Here is a 25773-nt window from a genome sequence, read left to right as displayed (position 1 = left end):
GATACCATCCCATCCCTTTTACATACTATAGCACAGGGCAGACAGACATTCCATCGAGCTGTGTAAACACCACCGATGCTATCCGCTGCAGAGACAGGGCGCTGAAGCGTACACATCAGGCAGAGGAGAGGGAGGTAGTTATGTGTAGCTGTTATCCAGCATGGTAGCAAGTCTACTAGGCAAAGGGTTGGATGTAAAGTCGTTGTCACATACACAAAACACATATTGATACGCACACACAAATAAAGCCTAACGTGTAGGCTTTATAGCGTTCAACAAAACTGAGACTGACACATCCGGCATTAATTGAAATTGAGTCACCAAACAAACTACATAGAGACCAAACGATCCAACCTAGGGAAACACGTTTGAAGTAGTCTTATGTCAAACTCCACAACCTAGCACTCCGACCAAACAGACTGCATAAAGCACGACTCTGACGATAATCACAGTTCGATAATAATGCGTTTACTAGCTGCTTACTAAACCACGGCGGGTATGTTAACATAATCCAATGTCCCTCTCTGCTCACCAGCTAGCTGATGTTCTCCATCTTAGGGCAGTTTGATGCAGAGGGAGTTCAACTCGCAGAAATAGCTGCTAGTTCCATAGTAAGAGGGATCTGTGCAATATCCATCAACATCCATAAGGAAAAAACTAAACTGCCAACTTTGGAACTAGCCTAAAGTAAACAGAGAAACTCACGAATTATCCGTTCGCCTAGGGTGTCTCTAATACATGCAGCCAGAGACGGACTCTGATGCTAACTTACCTTGTAGAAGCGAAGGTCATAGATCAGAAACGGTAAGGCGGTCCCGTTGGATGAATTCGTCCAATCACATTTTCTAGTTATCTGCCTCGATTTTCTTAAAAGCACAGGGCCTCAACCATGTTTTCTATTTTATCTAAATACACACAATATATAAAAAGTTTATATTTCCTAACATACATAATGTGCTTGGACACAATGGATGAGAGTGCATGACCGTGCTTGGATACAATACATCATAGTGCATTGCACATTATGCAAAGAGGCTACTATCTAATGCCTATTTTAGACACAATTTCGTATGGTATGCAATATCTTGAGACAAAACAAATCGACACACATTAATACATTAGGAAACATAACAAACCACAAAGCAATTACTAGTACTTCATTAGCACAATGTTTATTAGTTTGTAAATGTGTAGTGCATAAAATGATCCTCCAGCTTTGTACAAATGTGTCCTCTTCCCCCTTCCCTCAGATCAAACAGGCTTGCATGTCAACAATGGGCAGTGAAACAGTGAATGACAGGGATGAGGAAGATCAGGACATAAACCGTGAAATCAGTTTATCTGTTGGTACCCAGACAGACCTAGTTGAGGAGTATATAGACAAACTGACAAAGTAAGCACTACAAATAGGCATTTGGCATTACACAATTAAGCGCCGTTTATTATTTCTTTCAAAATGCTTTAAAATCCATGGATGCTAGACATCTGTCATCGGGTTCAGTACTAGCAAGCTAGCTATAGCTGGCGTCTGACTAATCTAAAAGAGAAAACGTGTTTATAGAAAATGTGCGGCTGAGGTTATTAACTAAAACTACAGCAACATGAGAGCCAAATCGTGTTTTTTGGCTGGAGTAGCGCTTTGAACTAGCATACAGTAGGATAAGTTATAAGATAATATTCTAATCAACCGATTTCTTTTCAAACGTGACTTGCTGAGTTGGGTTTTGTTTACTAGTGGCAACGGTTGCTAAGGAAAGACAAGTCATGCAGGCAGTGTCTAAGTGTTTCTGCACTTTGAAACTGTTGGCAGCTAAAAGTGTTAGGATGTTTCACCTTACAGCAATAATATACCTAAATATTTCTTCTTTAATTGTAAATAGTTTGTAAATATCTGAATTGAAGGGGACATTTCTTCTACGTTTTGTAGCATGAGATTTATTTCTGGTGTTTGACTTTTGCTTTGTGGTAGGTCCAGTTTATTCCACTCAAAATAGGTATATTCTCCTGTTGTTACTTATTGTTACTTTGGCGTCTCCCGCTCCTTCACTTTTTTTTTTTGAATAATCCCAGTTGGCAATAAATTCAATACATTTAATTAAATCTGTAGTTTGTTTGGGTACTGCTGAGGCAGGAGAATGTAATGGGCTACTGTTTATGTTCCCCAAACCCCAGACAGGGACATAGCCTAAGTGAAAATTCCAGTATTTCCCACAGCCATTTGACAATTATCAGTAGGAGCATGGTCATGTAATGCTTGAATGCAGTAATATGTGTTACCTTCAATCTGTTGAAAGATAATCTCATAATTTCTAAGTCTCAATTTGTTTCTCCAAAATTCACCAGAAGTCACCATTTAATGGTTTCATTTTCAAAAATGTCCTACGGTGGGGCATGTCCCCTGTCAGCAACTGTTTGCTTCATACTTTATTTTAACCGCCAGCCGCCACTGGTATACGGCTACACGCCGCTAAATCCGGAGATCAAATTTGTTCATCACCTTCCATTGGTGTAAGTGACACAATATTGCACTTTTGCATTTAAATAAACAGAGCAGTCTTTTTATTTCAATGATGTGCTACAATCCTACTATTTACTGCCGCAGTATATCAGAATAAAATGACGTTAAAATATTCTTTGGTTACTGCATTATAGTGTTTCAATATGTAGGTAAAAATCAAAGGAATTCTAACACAAACCAAGTAGCATTCAGCTGCATGTTGCTTTGAAATCAACATTAAGAGGATAGATTATGATGATAAACAATCTTAAACTCTTTTAAATAATTGTATCATAAAAACATTTTTTGTATGACTTATACAAACCCAGCAAAAAGCAAACATCCTCAGAGAACAACGTATGGCCTCGGTTGAAATGCTACATCTTTTGTTCCTCTATAGTCTTTTTCAGGCATGTGAAATGAAAAAAATAATGGGAATCAGATTTTGAATGCTCAGCAGCTTTCCGTTCAGTCTCTCCACATACAGCCAAAGATGGAAGCATGTTCCATCTACAAACCTAGAGTGTATTTGAGTCTGACCAACACCTGCACTGAGCCCTGCAGAGCCAACAGCAGTCTGCCTGTTGGCACGGTCCCCGGCCGGCAGCGTGCAGCACGGTCACCTGAGCACGTGGTGCCGCCAATTAGCTGCCGTCACTTCTGGCATTTTGGTGGCGGGCCAAATTTTAGAATTAGTGCACAAAGTAGGTGAAGAGACTGTCTGAAACAGCTGTAACCAAGGCCGAGCTAAATATGGCTCTGCTGTGTTAACCGCAGCTGAAGAGCTTTCTGGATTTCTATATAGCCCGTCTGACCACCTGCATGATGCTTTTTGTGTAACTGTTGGGATTAATCCCACCCAAAAATAAAATAACCACAATTTGTTTTTTATTAACAACAGATTTGATTGTTTATGCAAACACTAATAACACAGCATTTACACATTTATTTTTACAGCATTAAGTATGAAGCTGCAATTTTATTCCAAACACTTTTTGTTCCAACTTCACAGAATCAGGAGTTATAGTTACAGCAGAACCCTTACTCAACATGTTCTCATTAGAACTGATTCACCTGAGTGGAAACGTATTATTGTTACTGTAATTGATTACACCCCTCTACTCATTTACTCAACATGTCAACATGTATAAACTGTCTCTTAATAAAGATCAACAGTTATAAATCGTCAGTTTCATTAAAAATGTGCGAACCAGGCTCAGGGACAGGTTCATCTCACAGCATGCACTTTTTTAATTGTTATTGTTGGGGTTTTTATATTTATTTGTAATGTCGTGTAGTTGTAATGTTGAGGAATCTGGGATCTATTCATTCGTTACAGCTGTGCAAAGAATTAAGAGACCACTTCAGCATTATCATTTTCTCTTGTGTTTTTTATTTATAGGTATGTCTTTGAGTTAAATTATTTATGTTTTATTGTATTCTATAAACTACTGACAACATGTCTCTGTGTTGGAATTCAACAGACACTGGAATGGCTGCCATACATGTAGAGATAAAGATTTAAGTTTGTCCGGAGCTGTAACTATACCGTTGTTGCGTATATGTTATGACAATGAACCTTTGAATCTTGATATTATTGCTTCAGCTAACCTAATACAGTTATGTGTAATACATTTAACTAAATTTGATGTTTCAGATTTTTTTTGTGGAAGCTACTAATCACAGCAGTGTGTAGGTAGCTGTTCTGGAGATTTTCCAAGAACTGTGTTACTGCGACATGGGCTTAGCCAAACCAATGGATTTTCAAGGTGTTTGTGCAGACTAATCTTTTGGGCAACACATAGATAATTTATTCTTTTCATGCATTTTGTGTCCACCAGTGTTGTAGTACTCGAGTCCGTCATTAAAACCCTGAGGTCGACGAACGCGCAGGCACGTTTTCTCAACGTTTTCGATATGTTTTATTAATATTTATGCCATAATACGGTGTAGAAATGTTGCCGGAATCGGTAGACTCTCTTCTTTCCGATGCATTCTCCCGCGAGATCCTACGTGATTCACAGCTGGAGCTCGGGGGCCAATAATAGAGCTTGACGCATACATCTTGGAATTTTTTTTAATGACTTGGACTTGACTCGGCTTGAACACTGGAGACTTGAACGTGGACTTGGACTCGAGGCATATTGACTTGACTACAACACTGGTGTCCACTAATACTCAAGTGCATTTGTGTCAAAACTATCAAATTGAAGACATAAGCTGTTTTATTAAAAATATATCATCACAAAGGTCATTACATCATTCGAACCAAATGTGATCATTTCTCTGGGGGGATTCATGTACAGCACCTGTAAATGGATGAACATCTCTCGGAAATAGTCACTTACAACATTCTCTGCAACATTTAGCTTGTGTATTACTTTTGCACATGTGTCTTCTCATCTGCATTACTTGCACATTGGTCTAGCAACATTCTCTTACAATATTTTATTTCTACTTTATTTGTATTGTTTCTCTGTATTTGTTTTAGATAGAATTGGAGGATGAAACCCTCTTTATTGTCACATACATGCACACAGCAGAGCACACAGTGAAATTGGTCCTCTGCATTTAACCCATCCTAGTACTAGGAGCAGTGGGCAGCTATTGTGCAGTGCCCGGGGAGCAATGGTGAGGGGGGATTGGAGGGGTCCGGTGCCTTCCTCAAGGGCACCCCAGCAGGGCCTAGGAGGTGAACTGGGACCTTTCCAAGTAGCAGTCCACTTTCCATATTTCAAGTCTGTTCGGGGACTTGAACCGGCGACCCTACGATTCCCAGTCCAAGCCCCTACTGACTGAGCCACTGCTGGATTTTTTTTTTTTCATTTCTCTTTTTTATTTTTTATTGTTTTATGCCTGTTACACTATGTTGCATGGTTGGAGGAGCCTGAGACTTAGGATTTGTATTGCCATGGCTATACTGTAACTACTTAGCGTAGGACAAAAAAGCCTTTGAATCATGAAGCTCAAAAATGTAATATACCAAAATGTAATTCATACTTTAAAGGTGGGGCTTTTCATTTGATAACTATTGCGCTATTGAGGCAGTTTGCCCCACCTATACTGCTACTGTGCCAAAAAGCTTCACTTTTGAGCAATCTTTTTTTTATTAACATTTCGAAGCACAGATAAGCATTGTGATTAATTCAAGTTAAAGTACTAGTCCCACCATTGGTTGTCATTATCTTCCTGCTAACTTCTGCTGCTGAGTAAAAAAACAGAGAACAAGTAATTGAGATACCAAGTCAAAACCATGAGATAAAAACCTTTGGAGACATTTTGAGGACTTACAGGATCCTCTTTTCTCCTCCCAGTGGTGGAAACAGGTTTTCATACTAATTGGATTCCACATTTGGGTTTACATCTTAATAAGGAGGTGGTGCTGGTCAGCATCCGGTCCAAACAGGTTGCCCATCTGTTAAGGCTGAGTCATAAAAATAACATTTACATTTAATTCCCTGCATTGTGGGATACAGCAAAACACAAAATAACTGGACACAAGAATAGCAAAACATTTTTACAGGCAGGTTAATGTGTTTCTTTTTCCAGTTAAAATATATAAATCATGTCTAAATGTTCTCAATTGGAATTAAAATGAATCCGAATACAATGTATTTGATACAAATTTGAATAAGCGTTCTCTCAGCCTGTAACACAAAGAAGGTTCCCTCAGCGTTATGAATCCATGTCTTCTCAGATTGCTGTGGAGAGGTAGAGGCTGTTCTCAATGATCCTGTATGTGCCTTTGATTATAATATAGGGAGGAGGAGACGGGGATAAGAGAGCGCTGCAGGGAGAGCAGTTCCTCTTTAGCGGTGTGCAAATTCACAAAACAAAATCGATGTCGCTTATTAACTAAACAACTTCCTCTTAATGCAGCCATTGATGTTGTGACAGATCTTATTTGAGTCTGTTGAGAGGCTCTCTGTAGCACATCACCACGGTAACCTGCAAGCACATCCACATATCCGCAGGACAGACAAATGTTTGAAGAGTCAGACTCAGAATCCCTTTACCTGTCCCACAACCGGGAAATACACATTATTACAGCAGAGAAAGTGAAGAGAATAGACGTGGATTTTACCATTTAAAATAATGAAGTATGCACACACTTCTATCATAAAAAAAAACACAATAAGAAAAAAACAAATAGCAGATAATTACAACATAGTGAAAACAAGTGAACATATTACAATTAAACAGGTAGCTGATACTGTTTTCATTTGTAGACACATTGAGCCAAAGCTTGACAAAGCTCCATGTTTACAGGCTTACTGATGTTCTCATACTGAAGATTCACATGAAGATAATAATAGATGTGACTATCAGGAGTTTGTTCCTCTTTTTTTGTTTAAATGTATTTAATAAATAAGAAAAAGCAGTTGAGGCTGTGAAAACAAAAAAGACAAAAAGTGTGAAGAATTGAAGTGACATCGCTGCGGAGAAATGTACTCCAGAAATAAGAACACCTCATTAAAACGTAACCATGACTACTAAAGTTACTGCTGTATTTTTATTGAACTTATGGCCCGAATGTCAATAGTCTTTTTTACATATATTGCTTGGTTATAAGAATATATATGTTGCCTGTATGGCTCAGATAAATAGTCTTTCTAAAATAACAAGATTATGGATGTATTCATAATTACACATGATTTCAGTTGTCAAATAAACCCAATTCATTTTTTAATCCTGGAAATTCTCACTGAAATGACTTTATGGCAGCAATTTCTGTGGTCAACATGAATAAATGGTGACTTCTCCGCTTATTACACCCCCTCATTGAGGAAGGTTAATGTCAAGGGAGAGAATGGTGCAGCATTTAATAAGTGGGACTTTGTATTACCACCCACACAGAGACCCCCATTACCTCCTCAAAGGTTGAATCGGCAGACTATAATTACTCGCAATTAGCTATATAAAGAGGCTTGGAGGATTTGGATTTGTACCTTAATTCCATCAATTTTACAATCAACAACAAATGTGGGGCTGCAGCTCCTGCAAATCAACTAGAATATCAGCGCATGCTGCTACTATGGGATGGTTCTATTGAATAGAGCTTTTTAAAGTGAAATCCAATTTTAAGTGGGATTTTTCCATAGGCTACAATAAAAAACAGGAACAATAAACATTTCCTTTGTAATCCCTTTTATGTTAAATCAAAAAACTATAATGTATTAGTTTTTGATAGAAACGTAGAAGAAGACAGCCGCTGATGGACTTCAGTTATTCTGACTGTACAAAGCCTGTCTTGGTTAATTTATGTAATGTAGTGAGACGTAACTTAACAATAAATTATAAAATACACTTGTCTATGCATGACATGATGGTGAAAAGATGACGTCGAAAAGACACTTTGAATCCGGTGCAAGCAAGAGAAAAAAAGAAGGCCTCATGACAACATTTCACTTAGGGCCCCATGTTTGTAATGTGATCACTAAATGAATGCATTGGTCCCTCTCTGTAAACATGTGCTTCCTCTGGTTAACTACCACTAAACATTTTGCATGTTGTGTAGTTTAAAAGTCTCTGGAGATATTTTGTTCCGCCTCCCGATGACTTCAGACCCACAGCTCCTTGTTTACATGGAGCTTTTTCAGATCTGACAGGCCAAGGTCAAATTGGCATAAGATGGTTTTCTGTGGGCTTCTTTGATGCCCACACAGCCAAAAATCACACACCTGCATTTTGTTCCGACACAGTATCTGTCAGGAGACTTTTGCATATTTTCTCTCCACAGGGGAAATGCAGTCAGGGTTTTTGTGCTGCTTATTGATGGCAGAATTTTTGCCACATCAGATGCTGTTGGTGCTCTGATAAAATCCCTCCTGCTCAGACGTCCGTCACTTAGAGGTGGCGGTGCTCTCCTGGTGGAGATCATTACCGATAAAGAAGAAACACAAACAGACAGCTGCATCTCTCAGTCTTAAATTCATCCACAATTTCACACATTTGTCTTTCTTTGGGGAAAAACCTCATCTGTTCTGACATCTGGTGTTTATGCTGTGTTGCAATCATGACAGTTATTCAAGCATGCCATTGTAGAAAATGAACGTCAACTCATGTGTCAGTCTTAATAGGCACTCTTTGGGCTTTCTTCATCACGGTCTTAATGTGTGGCAAACTTGGCTTTTCTGGTCTATTAAAGGTCAATTTGTGGTACTTGTGTGCAAACTGTTCAGTTGTTAGTTTCAGATGAATAAATACAGCCCTCAGGACCCCGAGCATATGACCATAACTAACACAATAAGGTAGGCCATTCTCCGAGAATATATGTTGGAGGAAAAGTTGGGCACACTGCTATCATACAGATATATTAGTTTGAGGGAACAGCTTTACAATAATATCAGCTATTAATACAACATATAAAACTGATATGGCCTGGAGCCAAACTGTAAAAGAACATGATTTTAATTCTGCGTTTATGTTCAAGACATTTAGAAAACACAGGAGGTGCGGTGACACAATGAGTTTATACAGTCAGTTTGGACATTGGATATAAATATTGACCTCCTTTTTGATTCTCAAACTGGATTATTAACCATGAGCACGATGTTTCACTAAACTCTAATCCTAACCCTACCAGAAAACAAACATATATTGGAAAGGTATTGACCTTGTTAGCTGTATGGCTGTGGCTATAGCTATTAAAAATGCACAAAGTATTTCCATTCTCACCCTGGGTTCAGCCAATATATTCCTCTCAACAATGTCTTAATAATTTATGGTTTTATGTTAGTCAGTGCTTTAACTGTCAAAGTCTTATATTTTCTTTTTAGAAATTGGTTATAAGCTGGCCCGAACCATGAAAGCCTAAGAATCTCTCCTCTTATTCTGATTGAGAAAATGTCAAACCGATGATAAGAGAATATTTACAAGTATTTCCAAAATGATTATTGCAGTAGCAGCTATTTGGCTAGTATAATAAATTGAGGCCTTCAATGTTCAAATGTTTTGGAGCTTCTACTTTTTGAAAGATTAGCTTTCTGATGAGACCTTGTTTGAATATGATCATGTTGTGCAGTATTCACTGGTATCGTGTCATTTCAGCCATGCTTGTAAAACATTTGGGAGTTGAGCAGAAAAGTGAAATAAAAGATGAGTGCAATAAGTTGAGAAAGTGAAGTGAAACTTTAAGGCACTGTGACCGTGAACGCTCCTCCTGAAACAATAGGCAGAATTTGGAGACTTTATATAATGCAGGTGTTATATTCATACCAACCTGCTCGCCCACACAGCCTTAAGTACTGCTTCAGTATGTATAAGCGCCATCTCTAAAACATCTCATACTGTTATGCAGATGTAAAGTGCAACGGGTTAACACGGGGTTGAGAACAACACCACCTCATACCCAGCATTCTCAGCAAAACAGCTGAGTGAAGTCACTCAGAGAGGATAGTGTGCTACAAGCCAGGCTCAGTGAGTGAGTGACTCACAGTGTTTGTGTGTGTGTGTGTGTGTGTGTGTGTGTGTGTGTGTGTGTGTGTGTGTGTGTGTGTGTGTGTGTGTGTGTGTGTGTGTGTGTGTGTGTGTGTGTGTGTGTGTGTGTGTGTGTGCGTGACTGAGAGATACAAAAGTGCAACTTGGCAACAGTGATCTTTCATTTGTTTTTCACAGTGTATCTCATTTGGAAATTTAAATCTGTGAGAAAAGAAAAAACTGTTGCCAGATATTTGTGGAAAAGTGGAGAGAATTGTCCGATGATTCCCTGTGAAATGCAGGGAAGGAGAAAAACAAATGGGAATAACACAGAGTTCGTTAAAAATTGGGGCCTTAATTAGACACCAACTGCCTTTAATCCTCACAGGGTGGGTACACATTTTGGCCAATAAAAACGCACTTCTTAACACACACTGGGTCGCAGTTGTTACTTGACATGCTAGACATTGTAAAGTTGGTTGGATTCCTTACAATTCAGATGTTTCTGGAGTGCTAAAAAAACAAGCTTAGTTTCCTGTCTCAGGAATCTCAGGATCTCAGCTGATCCTAGACCGTGCCTCAAAATTCCCCAGACCCTCATCCCCGGAATCATTTAGTTTCAGTGTACATTTTGGTTCATGCCCCTGCTTGCTAGAAGTTACGAAATCAGTCACGGGGGAAAAGATTTCCAAAACTTTGTTCTAAACACGCTATTATGCTTATCGCGGATTAAAAATTCCGTTTCACATCTACATTCATGATTCTACTAGACATCGTGATGTCCTAAAATAATGTCATGATTTTGATCGTTTAAAGTTGCTTTCGCGTTGCCTGTGGAGTCTGGATTGTTCACACGTCTTGCATGCCCTTATAAGGAGCTCGTGGAGCGTTTTTGTATGGAAATTAGGTGCAGGAGAACTCTGTGCACAGCTGTTTTAGGAACAGACGGGCTGTTTAGGAACACGTCCAGGCATTCATTAATCCAGCGGAGATCTGTTGTTAGGTTAATCTTCCGAAGCCCGTTTGAATATACTTCAGAAGACAAAGAATGTTGGACAATGCGACCCAATATGAACGCCAATTTATGAATTTATGAATACCGCGGTATCAACGATATCTCAAAATTCATATCATGGCGCAGCACAATACCGGTTTTTACTATCATACCGGTATATCGCCCACCCCTACTTGTTTGTCCAGTGTCCTGTACAGTTAGGGTAGCCTATATATATATACATACATTATTATATATACATACACTCTCTCTCTCTCTCTCTCTCTCTCTCTCTCTCTCTCTCTCTCTCTCTCTCTCTCTCTCTCTCTCTCTCTCTCTCTCTCTCTATATATATATCTATATATATATAGATATATATATTACAAATGGCTGTTATATCCAAATTATGCAGGTTATATTACAAATGTACATTGCACATGGAGTGCAACATATTGTCCATACTGTGGAAGGTCACACACACTTCCTGTGTCTGGATATTTGCTGAAACGACTGATGCTGTTGTTTTGTGGATGGGCAGTCTCCTTAGACCCTAACCATTGGTGGAGCAGAATATGTTACATTAGTTTGAACAGCCTGCACCACAGCACAGGGGATGTCCTCATATACAGAATGGTGTGATTGTGTGCAAATGTCATCCTGATTCTTAAGGTCAATGCATCACACAAATTCATCCTTATGGGACAATGCACATCATGTGCTTTTTCCATGCAAACACAGCTATGTGTTTTGTGAGCCATATAATCACCATCACATCATGGTGGGGGGCCTCTAGAGAAAGAGTCAGGAGCCCACCGTCATCATTAGCAGTTCATCTCAGCAGCCATGTGATGTGCTGACCTGTCAGGCCGTCACTTCTGTTCTCTAAGTCTTCGCACAACATACCTTTGAATTTCAGGGTGGTGTGTGGAGGTCACATTCAACATAAAACCAGATTAATTTAGACAAATGAAAACGTCCAGAAAACAGACTTGACAATAAAGATCTAATAATCAAAGTTTAGTTTTTACTTACCATAACTTTAGATTTACTGCTACCTTGAAGTAAGCAGATATAAAAAGTTATTTTTATTGGCAGCCGCTTCTTTTAAGACATGAGAACATCTGTCAAGTTTTGAAATGTTCTCAGTGTGTTTATGTGCTGTGTCTTTCTCTAACCCATTTAGACAGTCAGCCAGTTTATGTTAGGCCAGACGACAATTGTCTCATTAATTAGCAGCGTTCTTTACCTTCAGAAAATGTATCTACAAAGTTACAAAGCTCACTGCGCCGTCAAAGTAAAGAGAGACGCTGCCACGGATTATTCTGAGAGGCTATCAGAACATCAATGCAGACAGGAGAACAGTGAGCTGCTTAATATAGATTCTGCATTGAGTAGAGAGTGATCAGATCACAGTGATCAGAAACGGTGAGAGGAAGACGGGTTCTTGGAGAGCAGTATTGAACAACTGGAACACACCCAAGCTATACAGTAAAAACGCCCCACAAAATCAGCAATCAATTGAGTGTTTCTAACTATTTCTACTTTCTTGGTTTATTCATGCTCTGTCTGGCTCTAATTGACATACTGCACCACTCTTACACCTCATTAGACAACAGTCTGTTGATGTGCATTTCAACAAAGTCATGCAGCTTTGGTAATACGGTTTCTGTAAGGTGGTGACGGCTGGGAATCTCATACCCCAGCTCCAGTACAGTGAGAAGATGACTTAATCCCTTATTTTCTAGCTCAACTAACGAGAGGTTGACGTCACATTGCCGTAAAGTGGTATCAGGTTCAGGTGGGTCGGAGGACAGTATTGGACCGATACACGATACTGGTATCAGTACTCAAATAACATCCCATCAAAACATATTATATGGCTAAACAAATGACATAATAAAACACATAGTAACATTTGATATATTGATTATTCTCACAACCAGGACAATGGAATTCCTCAGGGGTAGTGGGATGGACACGCTGTGGTGGTAACCCTGTATGGTCCCAGTCAGGACTCCTGCAGAGCCCTTCTGCTACTGGCTCTCAGCATCTGTGTCCATGAGGATGCAGGCTGCAGTACCTATGGGGGGCTCATTATCTGTTCTGTGGATGTGAATGGCACAGAGGTTAGGACACCCTCCCGGTCACCCTACGGGGTCGCTGTTTAATGAAAGCGTGTCCTGTCTGACGTATGGGGTTGCGGCCAGTGTGCCGTCCAACACCCACTCTCCACAGGAGAAAATGGGGTTGCCATAGGTTAATCAAGTGCAATTTCTTTCTCTCCCTCCTGCCTGACATTTCCTCCTCCACTTTAAGGAGCATGTTTTGAAAGAGCTGTACAATCAGCTGCTCCAGATTTGTACAGAATCCAGTTCTTCTAAATCTCTCTGCAGTGTTTTATGGCTCACTCGACGTACAGTTTGGCCCTGCATTAGGCAGGTGATGTTTGCAGAAGCTGACAACGGAAAATAAAAATACAACAACAGAGGTTGTAATTTTTCGGGATTGGCTGAATAATAATCATAGTTTATCACAGGCATTCCCAAAGTGTGGGGGTGCGCGAGCTGCCACCAGGGGGTGCGCGAGATGAGCCATGTAATGGTGGTCTGGTGTAAAAATATTAAACAGTGTTGTTTTTTAAGTGGGATTTTTCCATGGGCTACAATAAAAAACAGGAACAATAAACATTTCCTTTGTAATTCCTTTTATTTTAAATAAAACAACTATAATTTATTAGTTTTTGATAGAAACGTAGAAGAAGACAGCCGCTGTCGTCTTCTACATTTCACTGTAGCCTAGGATATATGTGCGCCAACTCGTTTCATTTGTTCTTTCAAATATGATTAACTGGCTGAAATCAGGGAAACCGTCAAGTGGAACGTCTCATGACAAAGTTATTTATAAGGCGATAAAATAAAGCTTTGGTTTTTTTTGCGTTTTTTGGGGGGGTGCGTCAACCCGGTTGGGACGTAGAAGGGGATGTGCCGCAAAAAAAGTTTGGGAACCGCTGGTTTATCATAACTCAATTTTAATTGAGTTTGGCAAGTGCACTTTGAACAGAGTTGGGTGTAACGCGTTACAAAAGTAACAGGGTTACAGTAATGTATTACTTTTTGCTGTAACGCAGTAATATAATGCATTACTTCTGAAATGTGGGTAATATAATACCTGTTACAATTCTCAGTAACGCAGTTACAACACATTTTAACCCGAAATGATGTGTTTTGTTTCTAAGAAATCACAAACATCAAGAGACATTCCGACACCAGAGAAATAATTGTGAGGGTAGAATAGTAACTCAGTAAGCCTGTTTACTATTGGTTAAGAGGGCTGCAGAAACAGATTCACAATGCAGAGCTGCAGGCTCACAATGCAGAGCTGCAGGCTCACAATGCAGAGCTGCAGGCTCACAATGCAGAGCTGCAGGCTCACAATGCAGAGCTGCAGGCTCAGAGAAAAGAAAAGAAACAGACAGGAGTGCGCGCAGGCCGAAGCAACAGAAGGTAACTTTCTCTGGGTCTGCCTCTTGAACCCCGAGAAGTTCAGAGACTCGTGGCAGAGTGTTGAAGATCTGCAGCCTCTGTCCTCTGTGGAGTCGCCGGCTTTTAGAAAGCTTGTCAGCCAAATCCCCGTTAACACACCAATGACCAGGTGAGCTAACGTTGAATAGAGACTCGTTGATATACAGCAGGTCACAGGGCCGTGCAGAGGCTCCACTAACATGTTAGTAATAACACACAGAGACGTAATGTTACCGGTATCACATATTATTCAGCCCACTTAAACGGAGCATGAGTTTAATTTCTAGCTCTTTTCCTAATGTTCAGCATGTACTGATAGATAGCCTTAATTAATGAGCTGCAATAAACTACATTTCAGCATTTAAAGCCCTACTTTAGAGGTTATTTATGGTGAAAGTAACTCAAAGTAACACAAAGTAGTGTAACGCATTACAGTTCAGACAGTAATAATGTAATGTAACTCATTACTCTAAAAAGACAGCAATAAGTCATATGTACTGTATTACATTTTGGAAGTAGCTTTCCGATCACTGACTTTGAATGTATACATTCAATCACATACAGTTCATATTGTGTGTTCATTCGGTATGACCCAGTATTCAGCCCTAACTTCAAACCAAATGAATCAACACATTTACATTTAAATACATTTTAAACAAATAATTCATACAACACTCATTCATACATTCATAAAAATGTTGCTTATTAGATATTAAAGTATTTTGAAACTGTATACTTTTTGTGGCATTTTGGAGGTCTGACAGAATAAGCTAGTAACCTAAACCTTTGATAAATGAAGTCACTCAACCCCTCATTGGTTTATAAGAGCAGAAAGAACAGTGTTTTAAATTAAATTAAAATAGCTTTTGGGTCCAAAAGACAGTTGGGAGGTAGGTCAGATCGCTTTCCCTCCTGTCACAGCAGAGACAGTAAACAAGTGTTTTGTTGCCACTCTATTTGTATCTGCTTAGAGAATTTGGTGTGGTGGTATATGGTGTGGTAGATTTGGTAACTTTGCGTTTGACTACTAGATGGTTTCCAATGAATGCTGGACCCCAGAGGATCTGTCCTTATGACTTTTTAGATTTTTTTGTGAAAGTGAAACATCTCATCCCCAATTAGATAGAATTAGATAAAACCCGCAGGCTTTTGATGCATGTCATCCCTTTCCTTCCCACTCTCCTACAGCTAAAATGAATAATAATGGTGGAAAGCACCCTGATAAATCATTAAAAAACAATGTTATGAAATTGGGAACAAACATTTGGTTTCCCTCTGGCTGTGATGCCTTTTGATCCCTTAACTTTTCATCTAGAGCCATCACCTTCTATAAATCTCACTTGGTCCAATAATTTCCCACCAGCCTCAGCTGTCCTTTCTGTTTAACGCTATTTAACAAATGTTGGGCGACCATCTCGTCAACAAATAAAAAACTAAGATTAATCCTGTTAAGCATTATCATTTTTAGCATTGTAATTGTTGTTTTTTCAACCCTAAAAGCACCAAGTGCACATTCGCACACAATAGATGAAAACGTTTTTACATATTCTGCTGATGTCCAGGTGTATATCAGTATGTAGTGTCTCTACTTTAAAGAGTCCTCTCCTGCTGATGTTCAGGTGTATATCAGTATGTAGTGTCTCTACTTTAAAGAGTCCTCTCCTGCTGATGTTCAGGTATATATCAGTATGTAGTGTCTCTACTTTAAAGAGTCCTCTCCTGCTGATGTTCAGGTGTGTATCAGTATGTAGCGTCTCTACTTTAAAGAGTCCTCTCCTGTGATGTTCAGGTGTATATCAGTATGTAGTGTCTCTACTTTAAAGAGTCCTCTCCTGCTGATGTCCAGGTGTATATCAGTATGTAGTGTCTCTACTTTAAATAGTCCTCTCCTGCTGATGGTCAGGTATATATCAGTATGTAGTGTCTCTACTTTAAAGAGTCCTCTCCTGCTGATGTTCAGGTGTATATCAGTATGTAGAGTCTCTACTTTAAAGAGTCCTCTCCTGCTGATGTCCAGGTGTATATCAGTATGTAGTGTTTCTACTTTAAAGAGTCCTCTCCTGCTGATGTTCAGGTGTATATCAGTATGTAGTGTCTCTACTTTAAAGAGTCCTCTCCTGCTGATGTTCAGGTGTATATCAGTATGTAGTGTCTCTACTTTAAAGAGTCCTCTCCTGCTGATGTCCAGGTGTATATCAGTATGTAGTGTCTCTACTTTAAATAGTCCTCTCCTGCTGATGGTCAGGTGTATATCAGTATGTAGTGTCTCTACTTTAAAGAGTCCTCTCCTGCTGATGTTCAGGTGTATATCAGTATGTAGAGTCTCTACTTTAAAGAGTCCTCTCCTGCTGATGTCCAGGTGTATATCAGTATGTAGTGTTTCTACTTTAAAGAGTCCTCTCCTGCTGATGTTCAGGTGTATATCAGTATGTAGTGTCTCTACTTTAAAGAGTCCTCTCCTGCTGATGTTCAGGTGTATATCAGTATGTAGTGTCTCTACTTTAAAGAGTCCTCTCCTGCTGATGTTCAGGTGTATATCAGTATGTAATGTCTCTACTTTAAAGAGTCCTCTCCTGCTGATGTTCAGGTGTATATCAGTATGTAGTGTCTCTACTTTAAAGAGTCCTCTCCTGCTGATGTTCAGGTATGTATCAGTATGTAGTGTCTCTACTTTAAAGAGTCCTCTCCTGCTGATGTTCAGGTGTATATCAGTATGTAGTGTCTCTACTTTAAAGAGTCCTCTCCTGCTGATGTTCAGGTGTATATCAGTATGTAGTGTTTCTACTTTAAAGAGTCCTCTCCTGCTGATGTTCAGGTATGTATCAGTATGTAGTGTCTCTACTTTAAAGAGTCCTCTCCTGCTGATGTTCAGGTGTATATCAGTATGTAGTGTCTCTACTTTAAAGAGTCCTCTCCTGCTGATGTTCAGGTGTATATCAGTATGTAGTGTTTCTACTTTAAAGAGTCCTCTCCTGCTGATGTTCAGGTGTATATCAGTATCTAGTGTCTCTACTTTAAAGAGTCCTCTCCTGCTGATGTTCAGGTGTATATCAGTATCTAGTGTCTCTACTTTAAAGAGTCCTCTCCTGCTGATGTTCAGGTGTATATCAGTATCTAGTGTCTCTACTTTAAAGAGTCCTCTCCTGCTGATGTTCAGGTGTATATCAGTATGTAGTGTCTCTACTTTAAAGAGTCCTCTCCTGCTGATGGTCAGGTATATATCAGTATGTAGTGTCTCTACTTTAAAGAGTCCTCTCCTGCTGATGGTCAGGTATATATCAGTATGTAGTGTCTCTACTTTAAAGAGTCCTCTCCTGCTGATGTTCAGGTGTATATCAGTATGTAGTGTCTCTACTTTAAAGAGTCCTCTCCTGCTGATGGTCAGGTATATATCAGTATGTAGTGTCTCTACTTTAAAGAGTACTCTCCTGCTGATGGTCAGGTATATATCAGTATGTAGTGTCTCTACTTTAAAGAGTCCTCTCCTGCTGATGGTCAGGTATATATCAGTATGTAGTGTCTCTACTTTAAAGAGTCCTCTCCTGCTGATGTTCAGGTGTATATCAGTATGTAGTGTCTCTACTTTAAAGAGTCCTCTCCTGCTGATGTTCAGGTGTATATCAGTATGTAGTGTCTCTACTTTAAAGAGTCCTCTCCTGCTGATGTTCAGGTGTATATCAGTATGTAATGTCTCTACTTTAAAGAGTCCTCTCCTGCTGATGTTCAGGTGTATATCAGTATGTAGTGTCTCTACTTTAAAGAGTCCTCTCCTGCTGATGTTCAGGTATGTATCAGTATGTAGTGTCTCTACTTTAAAGAGTCCTCTCCTGCTGATGTTCAGGTGTATATCAGTATGTAGTGTCTCTACTTTAAAGAGTCCTCTCCTGCTGATGTTCAGGTGTATATCAGTATGTAGTGTTTCTACTTTAAAGAGTCCTCTCCTGCTGATGTTCAGGTATGTATCAGTATGTAGTGTCTCTACTTTAAAGAGTCCTCTCCTGCTGATGTTCAGGTGTATATCAGTATGTAGTGTCTCTACTTTAAAGAGTCCTCTCCTGCTGATGTTCAGGTGTATATCAGTATGTAGTGTTTCTACTTTAAAGAGTCCTCTCCTGCTGATGTTCAGGTGTATATCAGTATCTAGTGTCTCTACTTTAAAGAGTCCTCTCCTGCTGATGTTCAGGTGTATATCAGTATCTAGTGTCTCTACTTTAAAGAGTCCTCTCCTGCTGATGTTCAGGTGTATATCAGTATCTAGTGTCTCTACTTTAAAGAGTCCTCTCCTGCTGATGTTCAGGTGTATATCAGTATGTAGTGTCTCTACTTTAAAGAGTCCTCTCCTGCTGATGGTCAGGTATATATCAGTATGTAGTGTCTCTACTTTAAAGAGTCCTCTCCTGCTGATGGTCAGGTATATATCAGTATGTAGTGTCTCTACTTTAAAGAGTCCTCTCCTGCTGATGTTCAGGTGTATATCAGTATGTAGTGTCTCTACTTTAAAGAGTCCTCTCCTGCTGATGGTCAGGTATATATCAGTATGTAGTGTCTCTACTTTAAAGAGTCCTCTCCTGCTGATGGTCAGGTGTATATCAGTATGTAGTGTCTCTACTTTAAAGAGTACTCTCCTGCTGATGGTCAGGTATATATCAGTATGTAGTGTCTCTACTTTAAAGAGTCCTCTCCTGCTGATGGTCAGGTATATATCAGTATGTAGTGTCTCTACTTTAAAGAGTCCTCTCCTGCTGATGGTCAGGTGTATATCAGTATGTAGTGTCTCTACTTTAAAGAGTACTCTCCTGCTGATGGTCAGGTATATATCAGTATGTAGTGTCTCTACTTTAAAGAGTCCTCTCCTGCTGATGGTCAGGTATATATCAGTATGTAGTGTCTCTACTTTAAAGAGTCCTCTCCTGCTGATGGTCAGGTATACAGTATATCAGTATGTTGTGCCCCTCCTGTGAAACGTCTCCATGCTTTAATGTTCAGAAGCGTCTTTATGTTTCTCTTGCTGCCTGTGTTGCAGCACCTCTTTAATTTCTGCCCGTTGTTTGGGAGAATGTGAACTTTTAAGATTAAATGGCCTTATTCTGATCATTTTCAGGTTCCCATTACTGTGACATGTTTCCATGCTTTATTGTTCAAAAAGCTCTTTATTTCTTAGTGCTCTGTAAAGTGAAGACGTCTGTATGCTGGCCATTCTGAACTTTGTTCATCAAACCTCAGGCTGACTTATTTAATGGGGCTTCAATGTCATTGAAGGCAATGCTACTGTCAGTGTAACATTTCCTTAATTAAAGCAGAAATACTATGTTTTTAATAGGTGTGTTAATACCCATCTATTACCCCTTTAATAGCAAAAATCTTTGAAACTCCGGGATGTTTTGGAAAATGGTCAGCAGGAGAGAGACGTAAGGTGAAGTAAATGTGCTTAAAACAGGCAAAACCATGCTAGTCATTTGCTTAATGACCAAATGTAATAAAATGATGGAGGACAGATATATTTTGATCTGAACTCCATACTGTAGTACGATAGAATGAAAACAACTAAAGTATCATCTATTTAAAAATGAAGAGTGGCGCTGCAGCAATGGACTGTATCGCAAAAAATTAAGTTGTTTTCTATAAAGCCCAAAAATAAAGTATGAACCTGAAAGAGAGCATAATATCTCACCTTCAAACCTAACAAACAAGTATACAAATATTTGTGTTGCTAAACTGGAATAATGGCTGTAAATGTGTTTAAACAGTGTACATGTCATCCTGTGGGATAGTTGCAGCATTCAGGGAACAGGCCACCATCTGTGTCACTTCAATTGATTTCCCCTCTGTAATGTACAACTGTAGCAGCATTTCTTGAAAATTAAATCAATATTAAACCATCCAAAAGGGGGAACAATAAATCTAATAGAAGTGCGATTTTAACTCATACAAATAATCAAATTTTAACTTAATTTGCAGATTAAAACTTTTTTTAAACAAAGGGTAGAACAAAGTGACTAGATAAGATTACACTTTACTGATAATAATTCGATTTTAACATTTGAAAATCTATCAATCCATCCATCCATCCAATTGCTGAAATTAGTAAATGGTTGCAGTGCCTGAGAGCCTGACCGCCGCCGCCCCCCCATTGTTGCTTTAGCCAGCAGTAGATGAAGACACACGCACAGCATTAATATGCACTGACATGTTCACCACTGTCACAGAGAGCAGCTCTGTTTCATGCTGCAGCTCTGCAAATGAAGAGGAGCTGCACTAAAGAGCTTTAACACACACACACACACACACACACACACACACACACACACACACACACACACACACACACACACACACACACACACACACAAAGCACAGCAAATGTTTGGACATCAGCTCAGCTGCGAGCGGAGTGGCCTCTGGGGCTTCTCCAGATGCAAAACCAACTTTCTCTTTTTTATTACCATTTCTCTAGTTTAATAATCATACAAATATGGATTTAAAAAATGCACGAAAACCAGCATGTTTAACTTAATATTCCATTCCTTGTACACTAAATGTAAATGATATCCTGCTTTATGTTGTGTTAACTGACAATTGGCCCTTCAACAGTGTTTTATTTGACAGTTTATTGATTCTTTATATTAACTGTATATTTATTTACTCTCTAATGCCGGTTTATTTGTATTTTGAGATGTTTCTGTTTTAGAATTGTTTATTTCTACTCTTTTTATTTGTAATTATATGCAATGCCTTGATTTGTTTTAAGCCTCTGCAAAAGAAAAAATCCCAATTTGGGATCAATAAATGACCTCTTATCTTATCCTCGTACGTGCCACTATAAGGATAGACAAACTGTGCTTTTAGGGAACGGTTTTGCAGGTAATTAGCTACCATAATATGCTACAAAAGTACAAACTATCTTAAAAGTTCATTGCAGCCTGTCCTAAGATAACTATTGTATTGATTAAAGAGAAAAATAACATGTTTTATTGGTTTAATGTCTCTTCTAAATATGAGGGCTGAAAAAGTGTTCATAATATTACATACGCTATAATAAAACAGACAAGGTTGTTTCTTCTATTTCTGACAGTATTGGGTTTTCTTTGAAGTAAAGCGAGAGGGAAATGTCACAGCTGATTAAATTACACCTTGCATGGCTTCAACCGTGTAATAACCTGAGCGTCGCGTATTATACCTGGGGGATATGTTAGTGTTTATCTTTAATGCTATAGTTTCACTGTGTTAGGAAATAGGAGTTCACCCAAGATAGAACTGACTGTTCATCATTCGGACTTTCAGGGTCAGTGCACTTGTTCGGGGGGGAGAAGCTGTGAAGTCTGTCGGCCACAGTGCAGAGGTGCAAGAAGTACTCAGATCTTGTACTTGAGTAAAAGTAGAAGTACTCAGATCTTGTTCCTGAGTAAAAGTAGAAGTACTCAGATATTGTACTTGAGTAAAGTAGAAGTACTCAGATCTTGTTCCTGAGTAAAAGTAGAAGTACTCAGATCTTGTACTTGAGTAAAAGTAGAAGTACTCAGATCTTGTATTTGAGTAAAAGTAGAAGTACTCAGATCTGGTACTTGAGTTAAAGTAGAAGTACTCAGATCTTGTACTTGAGTAAAAGGAGAAGTACTCAGATCTTGTACTTGAGTAAAAGTAGAAGTACTCAGATCTTGTTCCTGAGTAAAAGTAGAAGTACTCAGATCTTGTACTTGAGTAAAAGTAGAAGTACTCAGATCTTGTACTTGAGTAAAAGTAGAAGTACTCAGATCTTGTACTTGAGTAAAAGTAGAAGTACTCAGATCTTGTACTTGAGTAAAAGTAGAAGTACTCAGATCTGGTACTTGAGTTAAAGTAGAAGTACTCAGATCTTGTACTTGAGTAAAGTAGAAGTACCAGAGTGTAGGAATACTCTGTCACAGTAAAAGTCCTGCATTCTAAATGTTCCTCCAGTGAAAGTAGAAAGTACTCTCATCTAAATGTACTTAAAGTAGCGACAGTAAAAGTAGTCATTGTTTGATTGGTCCATTTCAGAATAATATCTCTGATATGTTTTATAATTATTGATCGTTAAAGTGTTCTCAGAGCTGGTAAAGGTGCAGCTAGTTTGAATGACTTATAAGTAGGGATGCACCGATTGCAAAAATGTCGGCCGACGCCGATACCGATGTTAAGAATAACATTTTTGCTGATACCGATGGCCGATGTTTTACGTTGTAACCTGTAATGGTAGCACAATGCAGACGGCAGCCTATCCCTTTAAGAGAGAGAGTGGGGGATACGTGTGTGCATGTGTAAGCGCAAGAGAGAGGTTGAGCGAGCCATAGTAAGTTTCTGGAAGTTAACGGGAGTAGCTGCAAGTATAACAAAGTCACAAATATAAAAGACGGCCTCCCAAGAACACTGAAGAATGGATTTAATTTACCGATCCTCCAGACACCCACTGCATGGGGAGGAAGTCCTGCAGCATGCGTAGCTCACAGAGGAGAGAGACCCCCCCCCGAACAACTTTAAAGTTACGGCAGACCCACAGTCACTGTTCTAATCCTTTAAAATGATGCCCTGACTTCAGATTTGGTCCGTCAGATTTAAAAACAACGACACTAATGCGACTTCTCCTTATTTTACCGATGGTGGTAAATAGGGCTAACATCGGCTGATGCCGATGTCTCACCAATGTATCGGTACATCCCTACTTATAAGTGTTGATTATATTCCACATCATTAATCCAAATGTGCTATCCAAAACTACTGCAAATGTACCATGTAAATATAGTGGCGTAAAAGTACACCACTAACCTCTGAATTGTAGTGTGGTAGTAGTACAAAGTAGCATACAATGGAAGTGCTCAAGTACAAGTATCTCAAAATTGTACTTAAGTACAGTAGCTACTTGAGTAAATGTACTTCCCATCTGTGGCCACTCCCGTTTAACTCCAAAGAATGCATTATGTGTTTATTGTTATAAATCAGCTGAATAACCTCACTTTGGAATATTATTTACAGAGCGCTTTCCAAGACAGTCAAAGACACTTTCGTTTACGGACGAAATTACCTTTCTGCTTAGGGTGAGTGGTCTGGAGAGATTCCTCTTAGCCCTTATAGATGATTCTTTATTGGGGCTCTGAAAAGGTGGTATGGGCATCTATCCCGCTCTGCCCTGAACTGTGCAGACAACATGGTGAGCCACTCAAGGATCTTTTTAAAAACATCAAGGGCCTGATTCACTTAACCTATGCTCCTCTGCCTCTGGTCATCCAGAGTGAGATAGCTTAAGACCATTTCCTTCAGGCCCCTCCAGGCCCTGTTACCTGCAGACCTGTGTATCCGGACAACCCTGACCAAACTTAGCTCTCTACACGAGTGTGAGAAGTTAGATCTGATGAGATAGGTTCGTCCTGAAGCCTTATCTTAACAGAACAAGCTAAATGCATTTGCGTACTCCTGCCTATCATTTTCTAAGACAGCTTAACACCTTCTTTACTCTACCAATCACTCATTGCTATTACGTAGTTAGATGAACCAATCATGTGCTGAACATAACAATGTCAATTTGTGTTTTATTGTGTGCCATTTTAGCCTGGGAGACATTTCACACAGTTTCACGAGGTCATAATGATGAATGGTTCTGACTCCGTACCTTTTCACTGTTGGTTTTTGCAGTTGCACAAGCATGACCGAGAAGATGAGGACAGTCCCTCCAAGTGGAGATCAGAAGAGGAGATGGCCGCAGAAGCTTCAGATTTGAGGAAACAGCTCGAGAATCCCTAAGTGGTATATTTAAAAGCAGCCTGAAAAATACTAATAAAACTGAATGGAAACCATGAGCTGTCCAAAACTTTGGTTTGTGAGCAAATAAACAAGTGAATATTAGACGCTGATAAGCAAATGTAAGAGTCTTATGTCGCATTCACACCTACTCCTCTTCTCTGGTGCCAGAGAAACGCCAGTTTGTTACATTGTTTCATTTTTCAGAAGGTTTAGTTTGCATTCACACGGCCAAACCTCAAACAGACTTTAAACTGTGAACAAAAGTCATGTGCACAGAAATGCTTTTCAACAATTGGTCAGACATAAGCGGTTGAAAATGCAAATCCCAGCAATTTGTCCAGTAGCCTCCACCCTGGAGCATCTGCAGGTTATTCATGCTGCTGTTAATCTGGAGAGCATATCCACAGACTCTAGCGGGTGGCGCATATTGTAATATAATTAGAGAACTTGCATTAAAAACATTATAACACGTATAATGAGAGACGTCTTGCAGTGAGGAGGAGGTTTCCCCGATGACGGGGCTCTGATCAGATGGTTTCATGTATTGTTGAAGGAGCTTTTTACTTCTACACGACACTGTTCAACACTCTAGTTAAATCCATTGTGCGTCATTCTTTCGCAAAAGATTTTGAAAACCTCTGTGTTCTTGTGACGCTTAAACACTACACTTCCTATGTTTTGGTGCGGACTGCATTAACACCAGTGAGGAACCGCTCCAGAGTTCACGAGCAAGCGGCCCGAGACCACCTTTTTTAGGCGGCTCAGAGTCCGGTTGTTTAGTTCACATCAGAGGTTTCGGACTGCGTTCACACCAACCCTAACGAACAGCAACGAGGGCTGGAATGCTCCAGGGTTCGATCCAACCGTACTCACAAGGCTGGTGTGAACGCGACCTTAAACTAAAAGAGGGGTCATTATAACTGCATTGGAATCCTGAGCATGTAGCAAAATGACGCTCGCATTTAGGTCAAAGCAATGGTCTGTCAATTTCTGTATTAGGGTTCTAGATTTAAGAATCATTAATTGTCAATAATCCAACACAGGGTTGCAAAACACATTTTCAACAGGAGTGTGATAAAACTAACAAAATGAACAACATGGCCAACATCTTGAACTGTTTCCCTGAAGTGAAACTTTTATAATGTCTCTGCAGATATTGATGAGCGTATCTCGGTCATACGACATACAGCTCCGGAGAAAATGAAGAGACGCTCCACATTTTTCTTAATTCTCATTCTCTACATGTATGGCAGCCATTCCAGTGTCTGTTGAATTCCAACTCAGATAAATGTTGTCAGTATTTTATAGAATATAATCAAAATACAAATAAATTATGTAACTCAAACACATCTCTATAAATAGTAAAACCAGAGGAACTGATAATGCTGCTGTAGTCTCTTAATCTTTTCCGGAGTTGTATGTTCCTGTAAAGGAGAACACTATAAGTTAGACAACTGAAGCAAAAATATAGCAAGGCTGCAGATTCAGTACACTGTTTTGTTTTGCAGCTAAAGAGGAGTCTTAAAGCATAGGAAGCCTTTTCATAGCAACAGCTCATTAATAGATGAGCGTGAATTTGCGTGAAGTGT

At 39.4% G+C, this 25773-nt stretch overlaps 1 protein-coding gene across 2 annotated transcripts in view; it reads left to right on the top strand.

Moving 5' to 3' along the window:
• The window catches only part of fhit (fragile histidine triad diadenosine triphosphatase), a 330004-nt gene extending 305715 nt beyond the window's left edge, over positions 1 to 24289 (top strand). For both annotated transcript variants that reach the window (XM_063911524.1, XM_063911525.1), the window contains one exon: positions 24077 to 24289. In XM_063911524.1, coding sequence (XP_063767594.1) covers positions 24077 to 24184 — 108 coding nt within the window. In that variant the 3' untranslated portion in view covers positions 24185 to 24289. The remainder of the gene's footprint in view (positions 1 to 24076) is intronic.
• Positions 24290 to 25773: the final 1484 nt, after the last annotated feature.

The sequence above is a fragment of the Eleginops maclovinus genome, chromosome 20 (genome assembly GCF_036324505.1).
Source record: "Eleginops maclovinus isolate JMC-PN-2008 ecotype Puerto Natales chromosome 20, JC_Emac_rtc_rv5, whole genome shotgun sequence".
NCBI classification, from domain to species: domain Eukaryota; kingdom Metazoa; phylum Chordata; class Actinopteri; order Perciformes; family Eleginopidae; genus Eleginops; species Eleginops maclovinus.
The sequence above is the reverse complement of the archived record's forward strand: the minus strand, read 5'-3'. Positions and strand labels throughout refer to the sequence as shown.